The sequence below is a fragment of the Epinephelus moara genome, chromosome 3 (assembly GCF_006386435.1).
Source record: "Epinephelus moara isolate mb chromosome 3, YSFRI_EMoa_1.0, whole genome shotgun sequence".
Classification (NCBI taxonomy): Eukaryota; Metazoa; Chordata; class Actinopteri; order Perciformes; family Serranidae; genus Epinephelus; species Epinephelus moara.
In genome coordinates this window covers 21,229,652-21,251,453 of record NC_065508.1, presented here as the reverse complement: position 1 = coordinate 21,251,453, position 21,802 = coordinate 21,229,652, and the positions used below count along the sequence as shown (strand labels likewise).

Below are 21,802 nucleotides of genomic sequence, written 5' to 3'. Positions count from 1 at the left end.
TAATGTAGCTGCAGCTTTTAAACGGTCCCGTCAAATTCACTGCCGAAACAGGTCAACTCTGTCAATAACCCTGTTAACAGCTGTTACACATGACCCCTTATTTGCGCCCTCAAATGCATTGTTTTCAATGTAGACGAGTGGTATAAGCGCTCAAAAGCCAGAGCTATGCCGTTGTGGCGCACACGCGTTCCTGAGCGCTTTTTTCAGGGTGCACCAGCTGCGCCCTAAGATAAACAGAGTTCAACTTTTGGAACACAGCAGCGCACACTCTGTGTCACGTGACGACGACCAACCAATCTCAGCTGACAGATATCTTTCCCTTCTTCCGTAAATATCAGTCTGTTAAAGATATGGAAAAGTTGGTCATTTTGGTGCCAGAGCTTTTCATCTGTCCCACGAACTAGCAACTTCAGACGCAGCCTACTGCTGCGCTCTTGAAAGCTGGCTCAAAAAAAGAACAAGGGTAGCGTCCAGCACCTGACCTTGCGTTTTCCTGCCAGTTAAAGATGCGGCATATGTACGGCCCCTTTGGTAACAGCTGTGTCATGCTAACAATTAGCCCTGTCACTGTATGTGTGTGGGCAGACTCCCATCATTCCACCGGTTAACAATAACAATTCCTTTGGCCTTTGCAAACGGAAATAATGTACGTGTTTATGTGGATATCAGGTGGGAAAGTGAGATCCTATCATAAGTGGTCACTTGAGATGCATTCAAGTGTCAGGTGCGATCTGACAGACTTGGAGCTGTCCACTTGTGATTTAATCGGCCAAGACGCATGTTAACAACGAGTGTACACAGGCTCAGAGGCGTTCTCACCTAGTGGAACTACTCTGTTGGGTTTAGGCGAGGTGCTGCAGGACATGACGCAGAAAGTACGCTGTGGAACACCTGAGTCTCTTGATGTTACTTTAATTTATCTTAATGTTTTGGCTTCGTCCCTTACTGACAGAAGTTCTTAAATCTTGTCATCTCTTCAGTTAGACATTTGTTGACGTCTTAGTGTAAATGACCTTCCTCTTCACCCATGGATATTCTTCCAGTTTTGCACTAGCCGCATGATAGAAATTTCATCAACCCCCCCGGTTGCTCGCTGTGAATTCTCCAGATAATGATCTGCTCTATTCATGGGCTCATTTGGACATTACACAGACTTAGTACTGGAGAACTGGTAGGATAAAATCTGTTAACGTCCGGTCCAGTTGATTCAGACATTTGAGTTCTCACACACAGCTTCTCTGGGTAATATCAAGATAAATTCAGGGTTGCAGTGCATGTGTGAAAGGAACTGTAGTGTATTTTTTCCTTTTGCGTTCCTTAGGGATGCCATGAACGTCCCCTGATTACAGCTTTGGAGTCATACATCCAGACAACCAGATGTAGCCTCTGGCAGGTCTGTAAATTTCTTGTTGACTTCTGTTCCTCAGGCCTCCAGAGAGACGCCATGGTTACGAACAGCAGTTTCACTCCATCACATCCCAGTCTGAGCATGATGCCTTGGAGGCTAAACGCCCTCGCATGGAGACTGTGCAAGAGGCCCACATCACCCGCACACCTCCCACTGCTGGGGGTATCGTCCTGCCTATGACCCACACAGTACAGGACAGTCTACGAGCCAGTGTGGATGTCAAAAAGGTGGGCCCTGTTCCTCTTCCTCTGCAAAACTAAGAAGTCACATTTGGTATCTGTTGTGTTTTTGTCCCCACTCAAGTGATAAATTTCTGACTTCTGTCTGTGGTTTAAAATGTCACTGTGTTTGTGTATACTACTTTAAGACGTAGACACAGTCCCCACCAAAACGTAGGATCTTTTCAGACACTGCTTCACTGGTTCCGTTTTGCGAACATGCCTGCAGGGACCGGATAGAATCATTCGGTTTTATACACATCCTGAACTGTAGTTCTTAACAAGCTCACTGAACCTTTGTGTTTTTGCCAGGAGTCTCAGTTCACTGTCAAAGAGTCCCCGTCCCCGGGAGGACCTACACTTCATATGGGTGACGAGCAGGACACTTCTCCTTCCAAACTGTCCAAGGAGGAGCTGATCCAGAGTATGGACCGTGTGGACCGAGAGATCGCTAAAGTGGAGCAGCAGATTTTCAAGCTGAAGAAAAAGCAGGTTGGTTATCTACTTAGTGAAACCTTTTGTCTCGGAACATGCGTCAAACACAATGGATGTTATGAAAAAAACTTGGCACCAGTAGCGATGTTGCTCACTCAAACAAATATGGCTTGTTGCTGCAACAAAGGATGTGTAATTATTAACCACCAAGAAGAAGTTGTAAATGTGTGGTAGTTAATTTATGTTTAGTGTTATAATGAATATGACTAAAAGCAGGATTGACAGTGAATGTACTTTTAAAAGGATTTCTCTGTTAATGTTAACAGACTCTACTCAGTGTTGATGAGGACGCTCCCACTGACGCTGCCAAAATCAAAAATCCCATTTGCTAGAATATTCTAACTATATGAATATGCCATTAAATGTACCAAAAATAAATGTAGTCATTAATTAATTGATAAAATCTGACATAATTTGATATGACTGTTTAAATTTGCTTCCTTATTTATCTGCCCTCGTATTCATTCCCCTACTTATTTATTTGTCTATTGAATTGGAGTTTTATTTAATCTAAAATATATTTATATATTTATTTATTATTTAGGAAATGTATAAAGAAAATAATACATAATTAAATAAGTTTAGGGAAATAAAAAGTAGAAAAAATATGTCAGTAAATAAAAAAAAATATGATGAATAAATAACAACTTAAAAATGAATAATTAAAAAAAAATCAAGAATAAATATATTTGAAAATAAATATCAATATATAGATTAAAAAGGAAAATAAGACAGGAAAATAAATAAATTGGTTAATTAATACAGAGGTAAATAAATGAAGAAGTTAATAACAGGAATATCAGTGTACGTCACATTTTATCAATTAATTAATGCCTATACTTATTTTAATATGATTTCTTTATACATTTAATGGTATGTTAATTTATTTATTAAGTCATTTATTAAATTGAGATTTTGGCAGCCTCCATCCTCCATACCTACGAAGTCCTGCAGGCTAGTTCATTTTCCCGAGTGAGGAGTTTCAATCAGCACACAGAGCTTCAGGTTTCACTTTTTTGGCACCAGATGTATTTGAAAGTAATTCACCTGGGCCATAAGGTACTTCTACAGATCTGCCGAGTTTCTTATTTTTTTCATCAGACAATTTTCCTGTCTTTTTTTAATCTAGTTTTTCTCCTGCTATCTTTTTTTAGGAATTCTGTCTCATTAGACAGGAATGTAAGATGAGCTTTTCTGGGAGAGAGTATGTTTCAGCTTTTCGGTCTGCATTTGTTTTTTTTTAGGATTTTTTTTAGGGGTTTATTGTTTGAGGTATTTCAGGAACTCCTAATCTCGTCTCTGTAACCTGGTAGTTTGCATAACCTTTAACTTGTAAACATTGACCGACCAAACACTCACCAGTTCAGACTGTCAATTCTGTAGAAAAACAAAAATGTTGTACATGAACAAGCCTGCACAGAATAATCTGATAATGCCTGCATAGGCCCTCAGATCAGATCAGCACATTGTAGATTCGTCTCCACCATTTTTCCCATATGAAAACAAATACAGATTAAAAACCATGAAAAAAAAGGTTTTATTGGGTATAGAAGAAAGGAGGCTCCTTGTATTTCCCGTGTGTTTTGTCTTGTGTGCTATTGGTCAAAATGCTTTGTGTTGGTGTTGTCTCTTAGCAACAACTGGAGGAGGAAGCAGCAAAGCCAGTGGAGCCAGAAAAGCCAGTGACCCCTCCCCCAGTGGAGCACAAGCATCGCAGCATAGTCCAGATCATCTACGATGAGAACAGGGTTAGTCATCTGCTGCAAACACCAAGACACACCGACAACAGGCCTTAGTTCTCCTTCGTCATTTCGTTTCTGTTCCAAATGATTCTTTTATCTCTTATCTTTGTGCGTCCATAAAGCTGCAAGAGGTAACTTTTCTTTATCAACCAGCTTAAATTGTGCAGAGCCACACCAAGCTGAGAACACATGGGTATCCGCTGGGTTCTCACTGTAGGGGTGACCACACAGCAACCACAGCCAACCAGTGCCTACCTCAAACCAAGCCTTACTGCGCTGACCTGATGGCTGAACACGAGTCTTTAACTCTGTCTGTGTTCAGCTTTCGGTACTTTTGTTGCTTCTAACTGAATCTTTGTGGTTTGGAGTTTAGTTTCACTCTTATGTGCCTCTTTGTACTTTCAAGTATCAGCCTTACTTAGTCTCGCTCACCAGACCTTTCTCAAGAAAAGAAAGATCTGGCTGGGCCGACTCTCACTTTGAGATTGGAGGAAAAAACGCCCCGGCTGCTTGTATTTCTTTCAACCAATCACAATCATTCTGGGCGGTGCCACAGCAACGGTGCGCTTGCAAAAATATTGCTGGGGGGAAACAGGTTTTGGTGTAACACGCCCACAAAAATATCGCCTACAGGACGCGAACCATGGCAGAAAAATGGCTACATCCCCGCAAGATCAAACACTGCAAAATTTAGTAAAGGACGTGTTGAAAACGGTTCGCAAGATCAAACACTGCAAAATTTAGTAAAGGACGTGTTGAAAACGGTTGAAAACTGCTACACAAGGTGGTAGGTCGGGACTTCAGCGGGTGGCTCGTTCCACCCAATGAGAGGCTGATCTATGCAGCGAACTTCCGCCCACTCAGACTAGCCTTACTTAACTGTTTCTATCTTTTTTAATCCGAAAGATATTTCAGAGCAGAGAGCATCTATTTGACATGCTTTATAAAATATTCACAGACCTTTTTCATTTATTTTTTGTTAAATTTAAGCTACAGTAGTGACTTAAGGAACTTCATTCAGTCGTTTTATTAAATTAAACAAACGCATTAAATGTAATTGTTCCCGGTCAAAGTTGTGACAGTGTTTGGATCTTCATGAAGCATGAAAACTCTAAAATCATCTGGCTCAGATGGAAAAGTCTTTTATGGTTTAATTTCTGCTCAGTTTCCCATCCTTACCAAATCTGCCCACCGCCGGAGCACCTCAGGATGCTACATTTGGTCCTCTGACATTTTCAATAAAGGCTAGAATCATTCGTAGCTTTTAAACAAACATTTGTCAGAAATCAAACAAAATTTCTGTCCCATTCAAACACAGCTCTAACATCAGCTGTTTTTCAGTATGAAAAACTTTGAAGTTGCCACCAGGTGAATCTCCTATTTTGCTGTTATTGATGCAAACTGAACATTTCCTCTTGTCTCTGATTTATATTTAAGTTGTCCCACCATTTAAGGCTTTTATTGTGGAGCAGGTACAGGAAAAGCAAAAGTTTTGCGGGATGCCCTTGTAGTGGAGCTGTTTTGTAATAACAAGTGGTGTACATGAGGAGATGTGGCTTGAATGTTTGGTGCTCATGGCTCAGCTCTGCATGAGAATCCCCACCCAGTGGAAATACAGTATTTGGCAAAGGGATGTTTTAATTTTCAGAAATAATATTTAATATTCAGGAATGTTTTGCAGTTCTGTTAGAGAGAGTAACTATGTTTTAACAGCAGTGCAGTTTTGTCAGATATTTCCAAGTTCATTTTTGAATTTTTAAAAAATAACTAAGAATACAGTAGACTTAAAGTCAAGCGCAGAGGCAGGCCTCATTATCTGTCTTTCAGCTGAACAATAGGGAAATGAGTAAGTGTGTGTGTGTGTGTGTGTGTACGGAGGTCACCGGAGTTCATGCCTGTCAGACAATGTTGTGGTAGGAGAGTGCGGAGACACGCCTTCCTTCTCAGTCAGCCATTAACCCTTTAGGCTGTAAAGCTGCTCCAGCACCGCACAGCAGTCAGTCTGGCAGCCGCAGTTGTTTGTCTCAGTTTGTAGATTTGGGCTTATGAAAAGGAAAATCAAGAGTTATTCAGTATTATTTGGATGATCTTGAATAAGCTGACAATCTTCATGAATCCAGGAAAACTATCGTAGCCAACCCTATTTATCATGCTGCAGCAGAACATTCTTTCTTTTTATTTGTTTTTTCTTCATTCCATCTTTTATCATCTCATTGTTTTTCTTGTGTCATGTATTGCTCCTTTCAGGCAGATGCAGCTGCTCACATTTAAGTCTATTAATTGCAGAACTACAAGAACAAATTAGATGCATCTATAGATAATCAAACAAGCATCTTTTTTTCTCTACACAGGACTCAGGACTCTACTCTGATTATTATTTAAGTCTGTCTTTAGTTACATTTTCCTGGTTGTTGTTGTTGTTGTTGTTGTTAATAATAATTTATGCAGTATCCACAAAAAATGTCTTGAAAAGATTATATTAATATGAGTATGACCCACATATAATATTGATAGTCAGATGAGACATTTTGTCACGGGACATGTTATGTTTTTCATTTTATTTGTTTTTCTTATATCATGTCACTTCTTTCGGGGAGGTGCAGCTGCTCATGTAAATGTATTAATTGCAGAAAATAACATTTCAAGGGCCAAATAAATGCACCAGGAAAGGATCAAACAATATCACACAATGTTATTTTAATCCGTATTTATTTAATGGTAGACTTTTTAGTTATTTATATGTCACAGATCACACTCTTGATCAACAACTAAATTGGACAATTTTAGTTGGTGTACAAATGTTTTATCAAAAACATTTTTTTCCAGGTGATTTCTTTTGTTTTTACTTGAACCTTATTTTCTGTAGACCTTGTAATTAAGATGTAATCTCTGTTCTTTCTAGAAAAAAGCTGAAGAGGCCCACAAAATACTGGAAGGTCTTGGTCCTAAGGTTGAGCTGGTACGTGATTTAATGGTTAATAATAATGTGTTTTGTCCTTGCATTAGCTTTTAGGAACAGGGCATGCTTAGCTCCGCAGCGAGTTAGATATTACTGCTTGCCTAATAGCTAATGATTAATCCACTACCTGTCTGGTGTGCTTTTTCCCTTCATAGCCTCTCTACAATCAGCCATCAGACACAAAAGTGTACCATGACAACATCAAGACGTGAGTATCTACATTTGTTCCGTTGAGTCATTTGAAAAGTGCAAGAACATCACAGCAGACATGGTGCTCACCACACTAACAGGATCTCACCTGAGGAAAGTGTTGGAGGTAACGCTGACATCAGCAAGATAAACCCAGCTGATAAATCTGTCTAATCTGATTGCCGAGTCACCTAGTTAAGTTGCCCTACTGACAGCAAGGAGAGTGATTGAGAAACGAAGTGAAAGGACGTCTGCATTAGGTGTGTTTTAAATTCGGGTTGTGTTGGGGGTTGAAGGCCAGGCCGTCTGGGATAAAAACCCTTATCAGTGTGCACCATGAGAGCGGCCCATCTGGCTCTGTCTTTTATCAGGACAGAGACCACCTCTGTGTGAATCTGCTGTGCAAGTCTCACTCTCAGGGTCACATCCCTCACTATGCTCTCCCCACATCCACCATCATGTGTAAACACAAGGGTTCCCAGTATTCTGTACCTGCAACAGTGCAAATAAACAATGATGACCATGATGTTTTTTTGGTAGGAGTGTTGGGAAATAAATCATGGTCTGTCCCTATGATTTACAAAGGAACAGTCTACCGAAGCCGAGGACTGCTGTGCTTGCAGTAATTTATTTTAATGTTGTCATCTTGAGATCACAAAACAATAATTCAGTTGTCTCAAGATAACAAAGATTGTTTTCTCATGATAACGAGTAAATTTATGATAGTTCTCGAAAACACAAGGCTGATTTCTCTAGTTAATTTATCACAAGAAAATACCTTCTGTTTTCTTGTGATAAATTAACCCAACATTTTTTATATAAGGCCATGTTTACACGAAAACGTTACGCTAAAATTAAGATGACGGGTAATTCAGATTATGACAGAATTTTAAGAACCCTGTCCATAAAAATGACGGACATCTAGAAAGTCTAACACAGACTCGGCATGGGATAACTATACTGAAGTCAAGTTTATAAGTTTAAGTTTAAGTTTATTTACTTTTATTAATCCCCCTGGGGGGAAATTCAATGTTTTCACTCTTGCTTGTCAATTACACACAGGTCTGAAAGACACACACATGCACAAACAGGACCTATACATGCACAAAGTGGAGAGATGTCAGAGTGAGGGGGCTGCCCTTTGGTCAGGCGCCCGGAGCGGTTGGGGGGTTCGGTGCCTTGCTCAAGGGCAAAACCCTTTGCAAAACCCAGTAAAGCCAGGCGATGCTTGGATTTTGATGCTCGTCTATTCTTGGTTTTACAGTACGAGTTCTTGGAGTGGCCAAAAGGGGCAAAGAAAGACCCATATTTTTGCAATAAAATTTCACATTTGATATACCAAGTATAAACCACATTATGTTGCACATTTAATAGAATCCAATTGCCAAAAAAAAAAAAAGTTTTTCTACCATACTGTTTTATTATTAAAAAAAGGGAGCTCCAAATTTAAAATATAACCAAATCACTATTTTTGACTTGTCATAAAATTTCCTCATATTCTAACGGCATTAAAAAATAATTGCAGGCACGGCCGTTCTCTGCTTCCGTAGACGTTTACTACCTGAAGGCACTGCTCATTTCTCACCTTTGTGCTGCCTGGAACTTTTCTGCTTTGTATGCCTTCTGGTAAATACCACCATGTATTTGCTAACAAACATTGTGATACTGTCAATTGACTGATTTAAATGTTGTTCTCCTTCAGCAACCAAGTCATGAGGAAGAAGCTGATTTTGTTTTTTAAGAGGAGGAACCATGCTCGGAAACAAAGGGTAAGTGTCCCTGCTGTCGGGAAAGCATTTTGGAAGTTCCACTTATTTGTGTGAGTGCTCTGGACACAACATTAGAGGAGCCATTCAGTGTAGTGGTCACATCATACCAGACTGTTTGCACCTCATGAGGACCTCAGCTGACCGGTACAAATTAAGTAGAAAACAAATATTATGATCATAAAAGCTTTTGATAGGAGGTATCTTCCGTGTTTACTTAAAGCTACAGGATGTTTACACACTCTCTGGGCACTTTGCAGAAATTCAAGTGCAGTTTTTCTGGTTTTAACATTTGCATTTTTGTGTTAAACTCACACATTCAGAGAGGACACAGTATGAAATAAAACATTTGTGCTTTTTTTCCCCCACGACTTTGTCGAGGGAAATTTTACGGGCATACATGAATCAGTAGTGCAGTGTCATTTTCAGTAAATATACGTGACTAAATACTAATATACACAGAGAATAAATAAAATAAAGAAGTAATAGTGATAATAAAATTTAAGTCAAAAAGACTCAATTAATAATAATAATAATTTGTAAATATGATGATGATGAGAATGATTATTATAATAATAATAATAATAATAAATGCATAAATAAATTCATAAAAACTAAATAAGGTGTTAATGGTGATACCAAAAACCAAAGTAAATAATTAATTACTCAAATGTAAAAAGTAAAATAGAAATACAATATACAGTGGGGAAAAAAATTACAATATAGAAATAAAAACATGAAGATGAAATAAAATAAAGAGCTAACAGTGACACCAAAAATCGAATCAAAATTTAATTATTAAAAAAATGAATAAATAAAAAGTAAAATAACAATAGAATACACATAAAAAATAGAGAGATTAAAATAGTGACACAACAAATATAAGTAAAAAGAAAATAAAGTAACAAAATACAATTTACAGTAAAAAATTACAATAAAGGTTAAGAGAGAAAATTAACAGTAATGTATTTTTTCTAATATATGTGTAATTTAATTGAATCCTTTTGTCATCTTGAAGCTCAGTTCCAAAAGCAAGTCTGTAGTTGAATGTATATGTTGTTAGACAGCTCACTGAACATTTAACACTAATTTTAAATAATTCTGAAAATAAAAAACATATAATTACCAGGTCTCTGTGAGGTGTAAAATAAACCTCTAAATAAAAGCCTGCAGCCATGCCAGTAGCTCTGTGAGGCTGAGTGCTAACGTCATCATGCTAACATGCTCACAGTGACAGTGCTGTCGTTAAGCAGGTATAATGTTTACTACAGTCAGTCTTGGTCTAATAGAAATAGTGCATTGATGTATTTACAGCACAGGAAATGCCTTAGTTTCCCCTGTTTGTTGGAAGGTATTGTACGGCCCAAGAAGCACTTTTATACGCAGTGTGATAATATATTCTGTCACACTGAAGAAAAGATCTGAGAAATCCACCGACCAAACAACGGTCTCTCTGTCTTTCTTATCAGCAACCATTGATTTAAATATTTCTGAATCACCCCATGTCTTTTTTGGATTGCAATGGTTCAGCGAGTCCCACCTTTCTCTGCCTGTTCTCTGTCAGGGTCGGACAGACCGTTTGGACTCTGAACAATGGCAGAGTGCACATGGCCTCGTGCCAAGAGGAAGGTGGATTGTTTGTCCCTTACTGCAGAGAGTGGAAACGGGGCTGTATTGTCCTCCCAATACAGGAATCTTTCCATGTCTTCACTAAACATTTTGACTCCTTTGATTTTTAGTTTTTGATGCAGTTAAAGTGCTAATTTTAGCTGTAAAAAAACAAACCGTTTCTGCCCTTTCTCCTGTAGAGTTACAGTTTACCAGACTGTTTGTAAGTGAATCTACATTCACAGTACATGTATGAGTTGAAAAGTAAGCTTCTGTAACAAAATTGCAATAAGCTTTTGTAAAGGGTCGGGACATTGAGTTAGTCAGTGTGAAAGAAACCCAGAACAAACTGAACAGCACACACTCTCTCTACTCCCCTGCTCCCACTTCAGGTTACTGCAGCCCGTCTGTAGATCCATTCACATTTGTTTCCATGTTATCTTCAAAGGTTGAACTGTAGCACTGATTTTACTGATAGGGGTTTTTAAAAGATGAAACATGCACTGATACACTTTCATCTATAGATCATTAAAGACATTGCGGTTGCTAGGTAGCCCAATGGGGAGATTTTAATAAGTGTGTTTCCATTATTTGCATCTCTTTTGCCTCTTCTGCTCAGTGACCGAACAGTGTGTTGCCTTTTCTGTACCTCCAACAACCTGAACTCTATCTATTGCTCCATTGGAAACCTGAGTTCTTCACCGTTGTGCAAGTTACATCTTTGAGGGATAGTTTGGATCTTTTGAAGTTTGGTTGTATGAGGCACTTGACCATAGTCAGTAGATGTCGGTCAGCATGGCCCCAGTTTGGAGAAGCAGGTAGGAGTACCACAACAGAAGCTAAGCAATGTACTGCTGTGGACAGGGGCAGCAACGAAACAAATTTTAGTCTGAAGCCTGAAGCCCTTATATCCATCTCTACTCTTTTCAAATCCACAAGATTCCTTTACCAAAAACAGTTATTTTAGCTCAGTGGAGTTGCTGCCCTGCTGCTGCCTGATCTGTTTGGATTCACCAAGGCAATTCAGGTCTGAAAGGCACACAATAACACTGACAAATTGACCGTTCGAGGCAATGGTAGACCATCAACTCCTGTGTTCTGCAAGGTAAAAAAAAAAAGTCTTTGTCAATAGAGTCTGGTGGCTTTAAAGAGAGCCGTATATTGGATTTAGCTCCCTGTCGGAAAGGGCTGTCTGATGGCAAGGTAAAGCTGTGAAAATCTTGTAAATATAGCGCACACTTAAACTGATATTAATTATCTTAGGTGGCTAAAATACAAGTTGTTGCTGCCCCTGCCCACAGCAGTGCACCGTTTAGCTTCTGTGGCGGTATTCCTGCCTGCTTCTTCAAACTAGGGGTGTGCTGGCCACAATCTATTGTATTTTAAGTAACCAATGTTGGAGAAACATAGCAATGGAAGAGCTCAAAAACCCTTTTAATCCATATTACAGTCACTGATTTACAGACTCTCTCATCATATCCAATATTCAGTATATTCCTTTTTAGAATCTCCTGACGTTTTCCAATTTGTGCACACAGGAACAGAAGATCTGCCAGCGCTACGACCAGCTGATGGAAGCGTGGGAGAAGAAGGTGGAGCGAATGGAGAACAACCCCAGACGCAAAGCCAAGGAGAGCAGAACGCGGGAGTACTACGAAAGGCAGTTCCCCGAGATCCGCAAGCAGAGAGAGCAGCAGGAGCGCTTCCAGAGGTAAAAGTCTTTACCTGTTAGTGGCTAACATTGTGACGTTAGACAGTTGTTATGGTACAGTATATGTTTTGCTGGGGTCGGTTCAAAAGCACACACGTTTGCTACACGCCTTTTAACAGGACGCAATGAGAACTTCAGATTGTTTCAGTTTTTCTCTTTGAAGACGTGTCGCTTGTTTAAGGGATGTCTCCCCAGGGCATTTTTCTTATGCAGATTATCTTTTGATAATGTGCTGCGCATGGGTTGTGTTTCATTGACAACAATATCTTGACGTTAACGTTAGTGTGGTAGCTAATGCACAGCTACGTTAACAGGGTTGACTACACAGATAACAACAAGCTGACAACGCCACATATAGATTTTAATTGTGTGGGAAACCCTGCCTTCATACGCAAAAAAACAAAATGCCGTTCCTTTTAGCCCACAGCAGTGCCACTACAAGGAGAGGTCAATGTGAACATCAGTTGCGCCGCCATTTTGAAATCATAGTCACTTTAGCAAAGTGATTATGATTGCACAAAACACTCCAGTTCTTGTCCTTATTCCAAGAAAGAGGATATTCCTAGTAAGCTGTTTACATGGCTAAAGAAATTTAATATTCCTCTATTATTCATCTCTACATGCAGCTGTGCATACTCCGAACAATTTAAAATGCCCCTTTGGCATCCTACGGCTGCACCCTTTTTAATATCTTAATTGCCTCTTGATGTCTGAGTCTTTCGTGATGTTTAAAAGTCGGTCTGCTTCTCTTTCTGACTGGAAATGACAGCTTTTCTTATGGGCATGCATCTCTAGCCCAGCTTCACAAATTATTGGTGAGTTGGTTTATGTGCAACGTATCCATGACAACTCACAGAGCTGACTGTAAACAGGCAAGAGGCGGTGTGTCTCACCCTGCAGTAAGAACTACAACTGAAACACTTATTCTGAATGCACTGTAAACATGTCCCAAAGAATGCTCTTAAAGCCTGAATAGTATCGCTATATCACACATATGTAACTTGGAAATTGCCTAATTCAGAATATCGAAACAGAAGATGCTGTTCACATGGCCCGTATGAAATCCAGAATATCGTCATATTTAATAATGGTGGAATATTAGTGTGCTTATAAAAGCAGTCAGTGATAATGCTGACAAGACCTGTTACCACACCCAGATACTGAAATCGTCGCCTTCATTTTTAAGATGTCTGTTCAGCGATCACCTAAATAGAGGACAGTAGGTGATGTGCGGTGGCCTACTTCAGGCAGAGACGCTGTTTGTGTGGGTGGGAGACGGGGTCAGGGTCCAGCGTCTGGTTGTTCCTGGCGCTGCTGACGCTTTGTGCTTTCATTGAAACCTCCAAGTAAGACTTTGCATGTCAGCGCTGTTTATGCAGACCGCCAGACCGTGACGGAGGAAGCAATAACTAGTAACTGCTCAGAAAGACTCTTTTATTTGTTAATAATGGTCACTTCAATCATTCTGTTCATTAACAGAGCTCCAAAACTCGTTTCCCGTTGCTCATACTAACAATTTGACTCTGGTTTTAGTTGGAAAAGAGACAACTGTGAATAAGTCATGGGGGCTTGGAAATGTTATTTCCTCTACAAAGAATGCAACTGTTAGTGTCTTTGCACAGCACACAAATTCAATGTGACATGTAAAATAAAACTGTAACACTTTGTGTATGTGTTTTCCGCAGGGTTGGACAACGAGGAACGGGCCTTTCTGCAACAATTGCAAGAAGCGAGCATGAGATTTCTGAAATCATAGATGGCCTTTCTGAGCAGGAGGTGAGTACTGACTGGACAGCCTATCTAATATACTACAGTGTAGACGTGAATCTACATACCTAGCTGACAACAGCCCAAATAAAGTTGTCACAGTTTGTGTTTTTACGAGGAAGACATCTCTGTAGCTTACTACATCACCTTGAATCCATTTAACCTGTTTGACTCAGCTAGGATGCCATTGTCCTCGGCCGACATTACTGCCTCTCAGAGTCTGTATTAGGCGAAATTTGAAAGCTATAGTGATCAAAAAAACTAGAAGACCTAAGGAATTTATTGGCACCAACCATGCTACTCTTGCTTGTCGGGAAGGGGTTAAGTCATGCTCCAAAGTTAGGCTAAATGTAGGTTTTTATACCACGTCATAGCATGGACATTTTAAGGTGCTCCTCAAGGTCTTGGTTTCTTACTTTGGTATTTTGGATTAACACACTGCGCTGGGCAAAACAATGGTTTTACCAACTGTTCTGTGATGTAGTAACTGTGACCACCATCTCTCCATGTTCCACAGAACAACGAGAAGCAGATGAGACAGCTGTCGGTCATCCCTCCCATGATGTACGACTCCGAGCAAAGGCGAGTGAAGTTCATCAACATGAACGGCCTCATGGACGACCCAATGAAGGTGTACAAAGCCCGGCAGTTCATGAATGTTTGGACTGAACACGAAAAGGAGATCTTTAAGGAGAAGTGAGTTGTTTTTGTTTCGTTGACGGTCACAGCTTGTCCCTGTAAGTCTTTTGTGCAGATTTGGTTTATAGACCATAACGGCACCTCGGACTTGCGCTGATATATTTCCAGCTTTGGCATATGAATAACAACTGGCATCTCTTTGCAGGTTTGTCCAACACCCCAAGAACTTTGGCCTGATTGCCTCCTATTTGGAAAGAAAGGTAAACTGCTGCTTGCATTTTCACGAGTACCCATTTATTTAATATATAGCAGGATTTCGTGTCATTCATATTTTCAGGGGGTCCATTAAAGACAAATTCTCAAAGTCAATTTTCAGTGATGTAAATAAGTTCTTCAGGCTGTGATGAAACCTTTAGCAGTGGGTCTTAAAGCATTTATTTTAAGAATCTTTAGAACTGCTCATTCTGGTCTATTGTGTGCAAGATAATAAAAGTTTTTTTCCTTTAACTGAAGAGAAGTACTAAAAATTCTGCACTCTGTAGGCCAAGCTAATCCCAACCGCCCTGACAACTGCCTTCTTGCAAGTGCGTTCCCCGCAATAGCAAAGCATTTTTAAAGGCGTCTACTGCCGCTACGGTCCACGGCTGCAGTGACAGGCAGGTGCTTCAGTGAACACTGACAAATTACAAGCTAGCTTGTAGCTGCATACTGTAGCAAGACAACGGAAGTCACTGGAGTAAATTACAACAGATTTTTACATATTTGGACAATTTACCCGTCATCTGAAGTATGCCAGGACCTGTTTTTCTTCTGGTTGTCCTTACAAGTTTCAAAGCACCTGTTTCTGGGTATTCAGACATCAGCGTTATCGGCCTCTCCATCTTATCTTCTTTTTGCTTCTGTGACGCCGGCTATTTGATCTGCCAAAGCCAAGCAAACTCTGTCAAGTTCAACACGGTGAACTCCACACATTCGCATGGCTGTCAACCACTTCATACCTCTAACACCATGTTCAAAACTGCTTCCCCTCTGATGCCGTCCCCACATGGTAGTGTGAAAGCCCCTTTAGTGGTGACAAACTTTTTCAGACATAAAACAATTAAAGATTTGAATTTTCAGTGTCATATTATTACATCGTATTCGATCTTTACTGTTATGTTATGTTATGTTATGTTATGTTATGTTATGTTCAAGTCTTTTTGTATATTGTACTCTACCAGCGACTTCTTACTGCTGCACAGCAATCTCCCAGGGCATAAATAAAGTTCCATCATATCTTATCTCTTATCTTCTAACAATGTGCCATTACCTGTTTCAGTGTGTTGCTGACTGTGTCCTCTACTACTACTTGACCAAGAAGAACCACAACTACAAAACGCTGGTCAGGCGAAACTACGGAAGACGGAGAGGAAGGAACCAGGTAAACCTGAAACTTAATTAATTGTTTGTTTACAGTTTGTTCCCTCTGTGGTTGTCAAGATGCTGTCCACTTCCTCTTTGTTTTCAGAGCAGTAAAGATGAGGATTAAAGTTTAAATCAAGAAGAGCAGTTCTTCAGCTGTGTGATTACTAGGCTTTATAGAGAAACAGAAGTATTTACCGTGAGTTTGAAATGGAGACAGCTCAGTCAGAAGGATGTGGGTGTGGTTGTTTCACATGCTGAATTGCAGCACTGAGTTTGTCTGACGTTTGCCACACCTGTTTCATGAATCATGTCTCCTCCGCAGACTGACAGCACATTTAGTGTATGACACCCACGTTTGCTTCCTGATTGGTTCTTATCACTCACAATGTGTCCTTCCCAGATTCATCTCGCTCCTAGAGCAGGGTGTGCTGCACCAGTTTTACCGATGTTACTGATGTTACTCCAAATACCGTACTGTACTTTTCCTACTGCTACAGCTTCACATCAAAAGTCTTTAACTGCCAGAACAGTGTTGAGTGTGAGTTGACCTCATTATAAAGTAGTCACAGGGAATGCGATGTGTTTGTCGGTGAGAGTAGCTGTTAGACGACGAGCTGCAGGCGACAGGCTGCTTCGCGGCGTAACCAACTCCTTTTACCTCATTAACATTATCAGGTTCCCCATTAGCATTGGGTTTAAATCTGAAATATTGCCAAACAGCTGCTTTTGGTTTTCACTTTGACATAAAAGCATCCGCTATGGTCTTGTCTGTCAACTCTTCTTACTCTCGTAACACGATGATTGGAATCTGACTCCTTCTACTTCAGGCTCCGACTCTGACTCTGCTGCTGCTGTATGGAGCAGACACTTTTCAGCTTATAGCGTCTCTTGTCTGGCTAAGTAATGGTAAAAAATTGAAAAGAACAACAGTGAGTGTGGTTGGGAAGTAATGTAATCAGTGTATGTCAGAACACTGGCCACTGTGGCAGGCCTTTGTGAAGTGAATGTGTGAGAAACCCTATCGAGTGAAACAGGAAGCAGAGTTGGTACTACCCACCTCTCTTTAATTAAAAGTACACCACCCTTGGATTATTGTAATATGGCTACAGTTTGATATGCTTGTTTGTCAGTTCCCCTCAAGATACATCAGCATTACCTGTTTGTACATTATTCTTCTTGGCCTTCATGCTTTCATCGCTCTGCAGATTGTAGAGGGTTTTTTTTAAGTGCTTTAACAAGTTATTTGTGTTTGCAGCGCAGACACAAGTCTCATGCACTCTTTGCATATGATTTGTTCCGTTCTAAATCAGAAATACCTTCAACAACAGGTAATACTGTTTGATGAAAGATTTTTGTTTTTCTCGTCTGCGGTCGCATCAGTCAGGAACTTTTTTTCCAAGCTGCAGGGTGCAGGTGTAGCAGACAGCTCTTCAAAAGTGGAGGTTGGCTGTTGGTTCAGGAAGCGCTTGCTTTGATAAGCAGCGTAGTTTTCTTTGAGCGGAAGAAGTTTTAAAATGTCAATATTGCAGATGATCATGTTCATTTAAATTGGGTGAAGCCAAAATTGTGATCGGGATTAATATTTGATTAATTGTCTCGCCGCAGCTTGATACTATGACAAATAAATCTTGATTTATAGAGCCACATACAGCAGAGATAATAGGCTCAAACACACAGTCATGTCTTTATTCTCCATCCAAAAAATAATTAGCAGATTAATCGTTAATGAAAATAATTGTTAGCTGCGGCCCTGCTTCAAATCCATTAAAAAACACATACATAGAATAACTTATATACTGTTCTTAGCTCTGAAAGACACAGTTTCAATGTTTATTCCAAACACACAGTGTCACAGAGACAAAAGGTCAGGCCAGGGCAAGGGTAATATTCAGAACATAGGGCAACTTGGGACAAATTAGGAATTCGCATTTCTTTAATATGTAGAAGAAACTGTGAGAATTTTAAGAAATTAGCATCTTCTTGATCCTAATGTTCTGCTACATGTCGCTCCATGATAAAGTATTTGTCACGGGATCAAGTAAAGAAACAAACTGGAGTGACTTCCTAGTGATTTGGTTTGACAGTTTTGGTTTGAGAGGTTTGACAGTACATGCCAAAAAGATTGGCTACGGAGATGTTGATGTACACAGATTGCTCTTTGTTGCACCAAAACCCAGAAGAAAAAGATGCGCCGTCTCACAGCGCCGTGTTGGCTGACATTAAATATTGATTTCACTCATTCTGATGGCTGTTTTCTCCTCACTGGGCTTTTCCCTGCCTCACAGATGTGTCCACAGTCCTTGTACAGGACATTCTGTCTCTGTGTTGAGTACATCTGCTGTGTTACACAGTGGATTGGTTGTGGACTGTCTTTACATGGGAGGAGGTGGAGGGCGCGAGAGTTCATGATTTACATTTTGAACACAATGATGGTTACTTTACTAAGTGACTGGTACAGTTTCTTCATGGGTGATTCACCTCGGCCACGTTAAGCCTTTTAATTTTGCTCCATTCATTGTATATGGATCCAGCAGCACTTGAGAGAGGACGTAATCTTTCTGTGGCATAAGTAAGTGTGGAAAATTGTCTTTGTGTATTGGCTCGTGAGCTCATGAGAGCTGACTGAAGAAAACACTCTCTGTGTACTTGGAGCGCGCTGTTGCTTCGTACGGTGAATCTTTCTTTGCTTTTTGTGCTAATAGTGTTACAACATACATACACACTCGGGATATCATTAACACGTTGACTTTGTTATCATCCATTCATGAAGAGTTTGACAAGTGGGCTTTGTTTGAGTGATAGGGGTGGGCGGGGTATATACATTTCCTTTCTTGGAAGTTATGGGGCACTAAATCTGCGGGAGATAATCAGAAAAGGGGATGGTCTAACACTCGTTTCATATCAGACTGTTGAACACTGATATATATGAGGTTGTCGATGTTCAGTCCAGCATCTGTCTTGCACTGGATGTCTCAGTCATTGTTTTATGAGGCGTGTTCGGACCAAACTGTTCTGAGGACTACCTGTGAGGAACTGCGCCAAGATGTACATACCTTCCAGGGCTTTTTTCCTGTTTACATTTGCACCACTAATAGGAGCGCTGATAACGTAAGCTGGCTATAAGAATATTTTGCTTTGATGAGTGAAAATCGTGTTGTATTTCTCGCGTTGCATTTCTGCTCAGTAAAGCCTGGACTTCACTGTTGGTCCATTGGTCTGTTTTCTTCATTGTGTTTTTTGTTACAAGCTGTTGTTTGTGTTTTGTGCTGTGATCAGTCACTCACCATAAATTTACATCACTCATGGTCCCTCTTGTGCTGAAGTGTACCTGCTCTGAGATAGGAGATCTAAGAACTACAATCTTTCCTAGTTCTTGCTTGGCGGACACAATTGAACCTTTTTATAATTCTAAGTAGGGATGTTTCTAATGACTAATCTCCCATACACTGAATCAGAAGTCCGAACTTAGACCAATCGACTAGTCTAAGAGAAAGAAAACATTTAGAAAACAGTCAAAAATGAGCATGAGTTGAACATTGTCTGAAAAATTACTGTGTATATTGTAAGAGCTCATGTGGTAGGCTAACTCTTTCATGCATAGGTGACGGCACAAAGTGACACACACACACACACATAAGTCCAGTCTTGTCGGGATCTCAAGTGCGCCCCTAAACACCTGTCTCGCTCTGCCCAGCAAGAAGACATCCAATTGAAGTGAGTGTGTGTGACGCTCTGACATACTTTCCTCGTTGAACGTCCGTTGACAGCTGCCGACTTGTACCGGTTGAGTGCACATGGTTCCATCCATTGAATCTGAGGGTGAACATGAGTGTTTGTGTGTGAAACAGGGAGAGCAGGAGAGCTGTTGATGTTCAGAGTCGTATGTTGATTCATACTCCTCCCATTTACCTTAAAGTTTCACCAACAAGTATTTCTGGTACCGACTAGAGAGGGTAGTAAAGTGTAATCGCCTAGTCGACTAATCTTGCACATCCCTAGCTTTAGAATCCCCCTTTTTCGTTGTGTCCGCACTGTAAGAACTATCCATGACTGCTTCTTAGAACGCCATTTTGAGGTCGTTTTTGAGCTCCTATTCCAGAGTATGTACTCCTCCTGCACAAGAGGAAGCATAAATGATGAAGGTGTATGTTGATCGGACGAACACATAAGCCAAAGCAGCACCGGCAACTGCTATTTTTAAAAACCTGTTACCCTTGTAAACAACAGACTAAACAAAACACAAACACTGGCTCATAATGAAGAACAAAGGAAGAGAACACATTGTGTGACAGTGGAGTCCAGGCTTTACTGAGCAACGGGGGAAATACAATGCGGTTTTGATTCATCGACGCGAACTTGACATTGCTGTATTAACTGTCAGCCAGCTTGCAATATGTAACTTCAGTGTTGCTGTCGGTGGTGCGAATCTGAACAGAAAAATGACATTGGAAGGTATGTGGTTAAGGCTGGGCAATATGACCTCAAATCAATATCACGATTAATTGAACATCATACCTCAGTTATGATTAATGACTGATGATTTTGTTTTTGTTATTTTGCCCTCATACTTCACTGATGAGGTTCGTATTGTAAATATGCTCAACTATTAAAGCTGGGATATTTTTTCTAATGAAAGAGTGCATATCTTATCTTTATGGTTTTAACATAATTGAAGGAAACACACAGATGAATTAGTTTCTTGAAACTTTTTCATATCATGCAGAGCCTTTGTAAATGCTTGTGTTATCGAGAGATGCTTTGCGGAGGCACTTGTTGCTGGGTGCTTGTCAGTCTCTTTCTTTTTCTCGAGCTGTGCACTGTTTATGTTCAGTAACATAATTGTGCTCCAAGTGCTGAAACAGATTGCCGGTATTACCTTTGGTCGCTGAAACTTTTTTTTCTGCAGTGTTTACATTTGATTTCTTTGTGTTCGGTGTCGTCTTCACGAAAACCAAAATGTGTCTAAACGATGGACACGGTATTTTGACTCTGGTACAAGCTACTCAGTTGACTCAGTGTTTGAGTTCTCCTCCATGTTGCCTCCAGGTCGCAGGCTGGACAGTGCATTAACACACACAGTGGGGAAAGTATTAACAGAATTTTAGAAAATACAGACATGGGCAAGATTACATCGGTTATAGCCTCTGAATGTCGGTTTCGATTAATTGCCCAACCCTATAGGTAGTGCTTGAAGGAGCTCCCCAGTGGGCAGTTCCTCTCAGGGAATCCCTGAACTGTTTAATCAGACAATGCCTAATGTAAAAGAGGTTTCGTAAAATTGTGAAAAAGTTCATCCTGCCCAAAAACGGCCAATATTTCGTAGTCATTTAATGTGTTTCCTGCAGTATTGTTTTTACACAAACTTTGTAGCATTGGAACACATATAAACATAATTTCAATGGATTATCACTTCAGTGTAAAAGCAGATGTAAGATGGTCTCTATCATCGTCTTGACATTCAGGTCAGTTGCGTAATTGCCTCCAGTGCTTTTTTTTTTTTTTTTTTTTTTTTCCCCCTCTTAAACCATCTCGTGGTCGTTGAGAATGTTGTGAGTACTGTTGTTTTTTCCTCTTTGCTTTAATGCACAGCGGGATGAAGTGGATTTCCAAGCTACTGGTGTGACTTAACAAACGCAGTCCGAGTGAGTAGAGTGAGTCATTAGAGAGGGAAGGAAGAGGACAGAGTGAGCAAAAGCAAGAGCAGTGGAATGTAGGGCGAGTGAGTGAAACTGGGTGAAAAAACCCTGAGCGAGACAGAGTCAGCGCTGGCAGCTTATCCGCTGAGTGTGTGCTGTTGTTTTTTTTTTCATTTCCTCTTTCTTCTGTTGCGCTCAGCGAGAGAGGGAGAGAGATAGAGAGAGTCCCCCCTCTGTGAACAAGCTGAGTTGGTACAGCC

At 40.3% G+C, this 21,802-nt stretch overlaps 1 protein-coding gene across 4 annotated transcripts in view; it reads left to right on the top strand.

The window, feature by feature from the left end:
* ncor1 (nuclear receptor corepressor 1) overlaps positions 1–21,802 on the top strand; it is an 82,499-nt gene that overhangs the window by 8,614 nt on the left and 52,083 nt on the right. For all 4 annotated transcript variants that reach the window (XM_050039583.1, XM_050039577.1, XM_050039574.1 and 1 more), the window contains exons 4-14: positions 1,428–1,635; positions 1,939–2,118; positions 3,756–3,869; positions 6,766–6,822; positions 6,978–7,030; positions 8,714–8,780; positions 11,924–12,096; positions 13,782–13,872; positions 14,381–14,559; positions 14,708–14,762; positions 15,821–15,922. In XM_050039583.1, the coding sequence (XP_049895540.1) occupies positions 1,428–1,635; positions 1,939–2,118; positions 3,756–3,869; positions 6,766–6,822; positions 6,978–7,030; positions 8,714–8,780; positions 11,924–12,096; positions 13,782–13,872; positions 14,381–14,559; positions 14,708–14,762; positions 15,821–15,922 (1,279 nt within the window). The remainder of the gene's footprint in view (positions 1–1,427; positions 1,636–1,938; positions 2,119–3,755; positions 3,870–6,765; positions 6,823–6,977; positions 7,031–8,713; positions 8,781–11,923; positions 12,097–13,781; positions 13,873–14,380; positions 14,560–14,707; positions 14,763–15,820; positions 15,923–21,802) is intronic.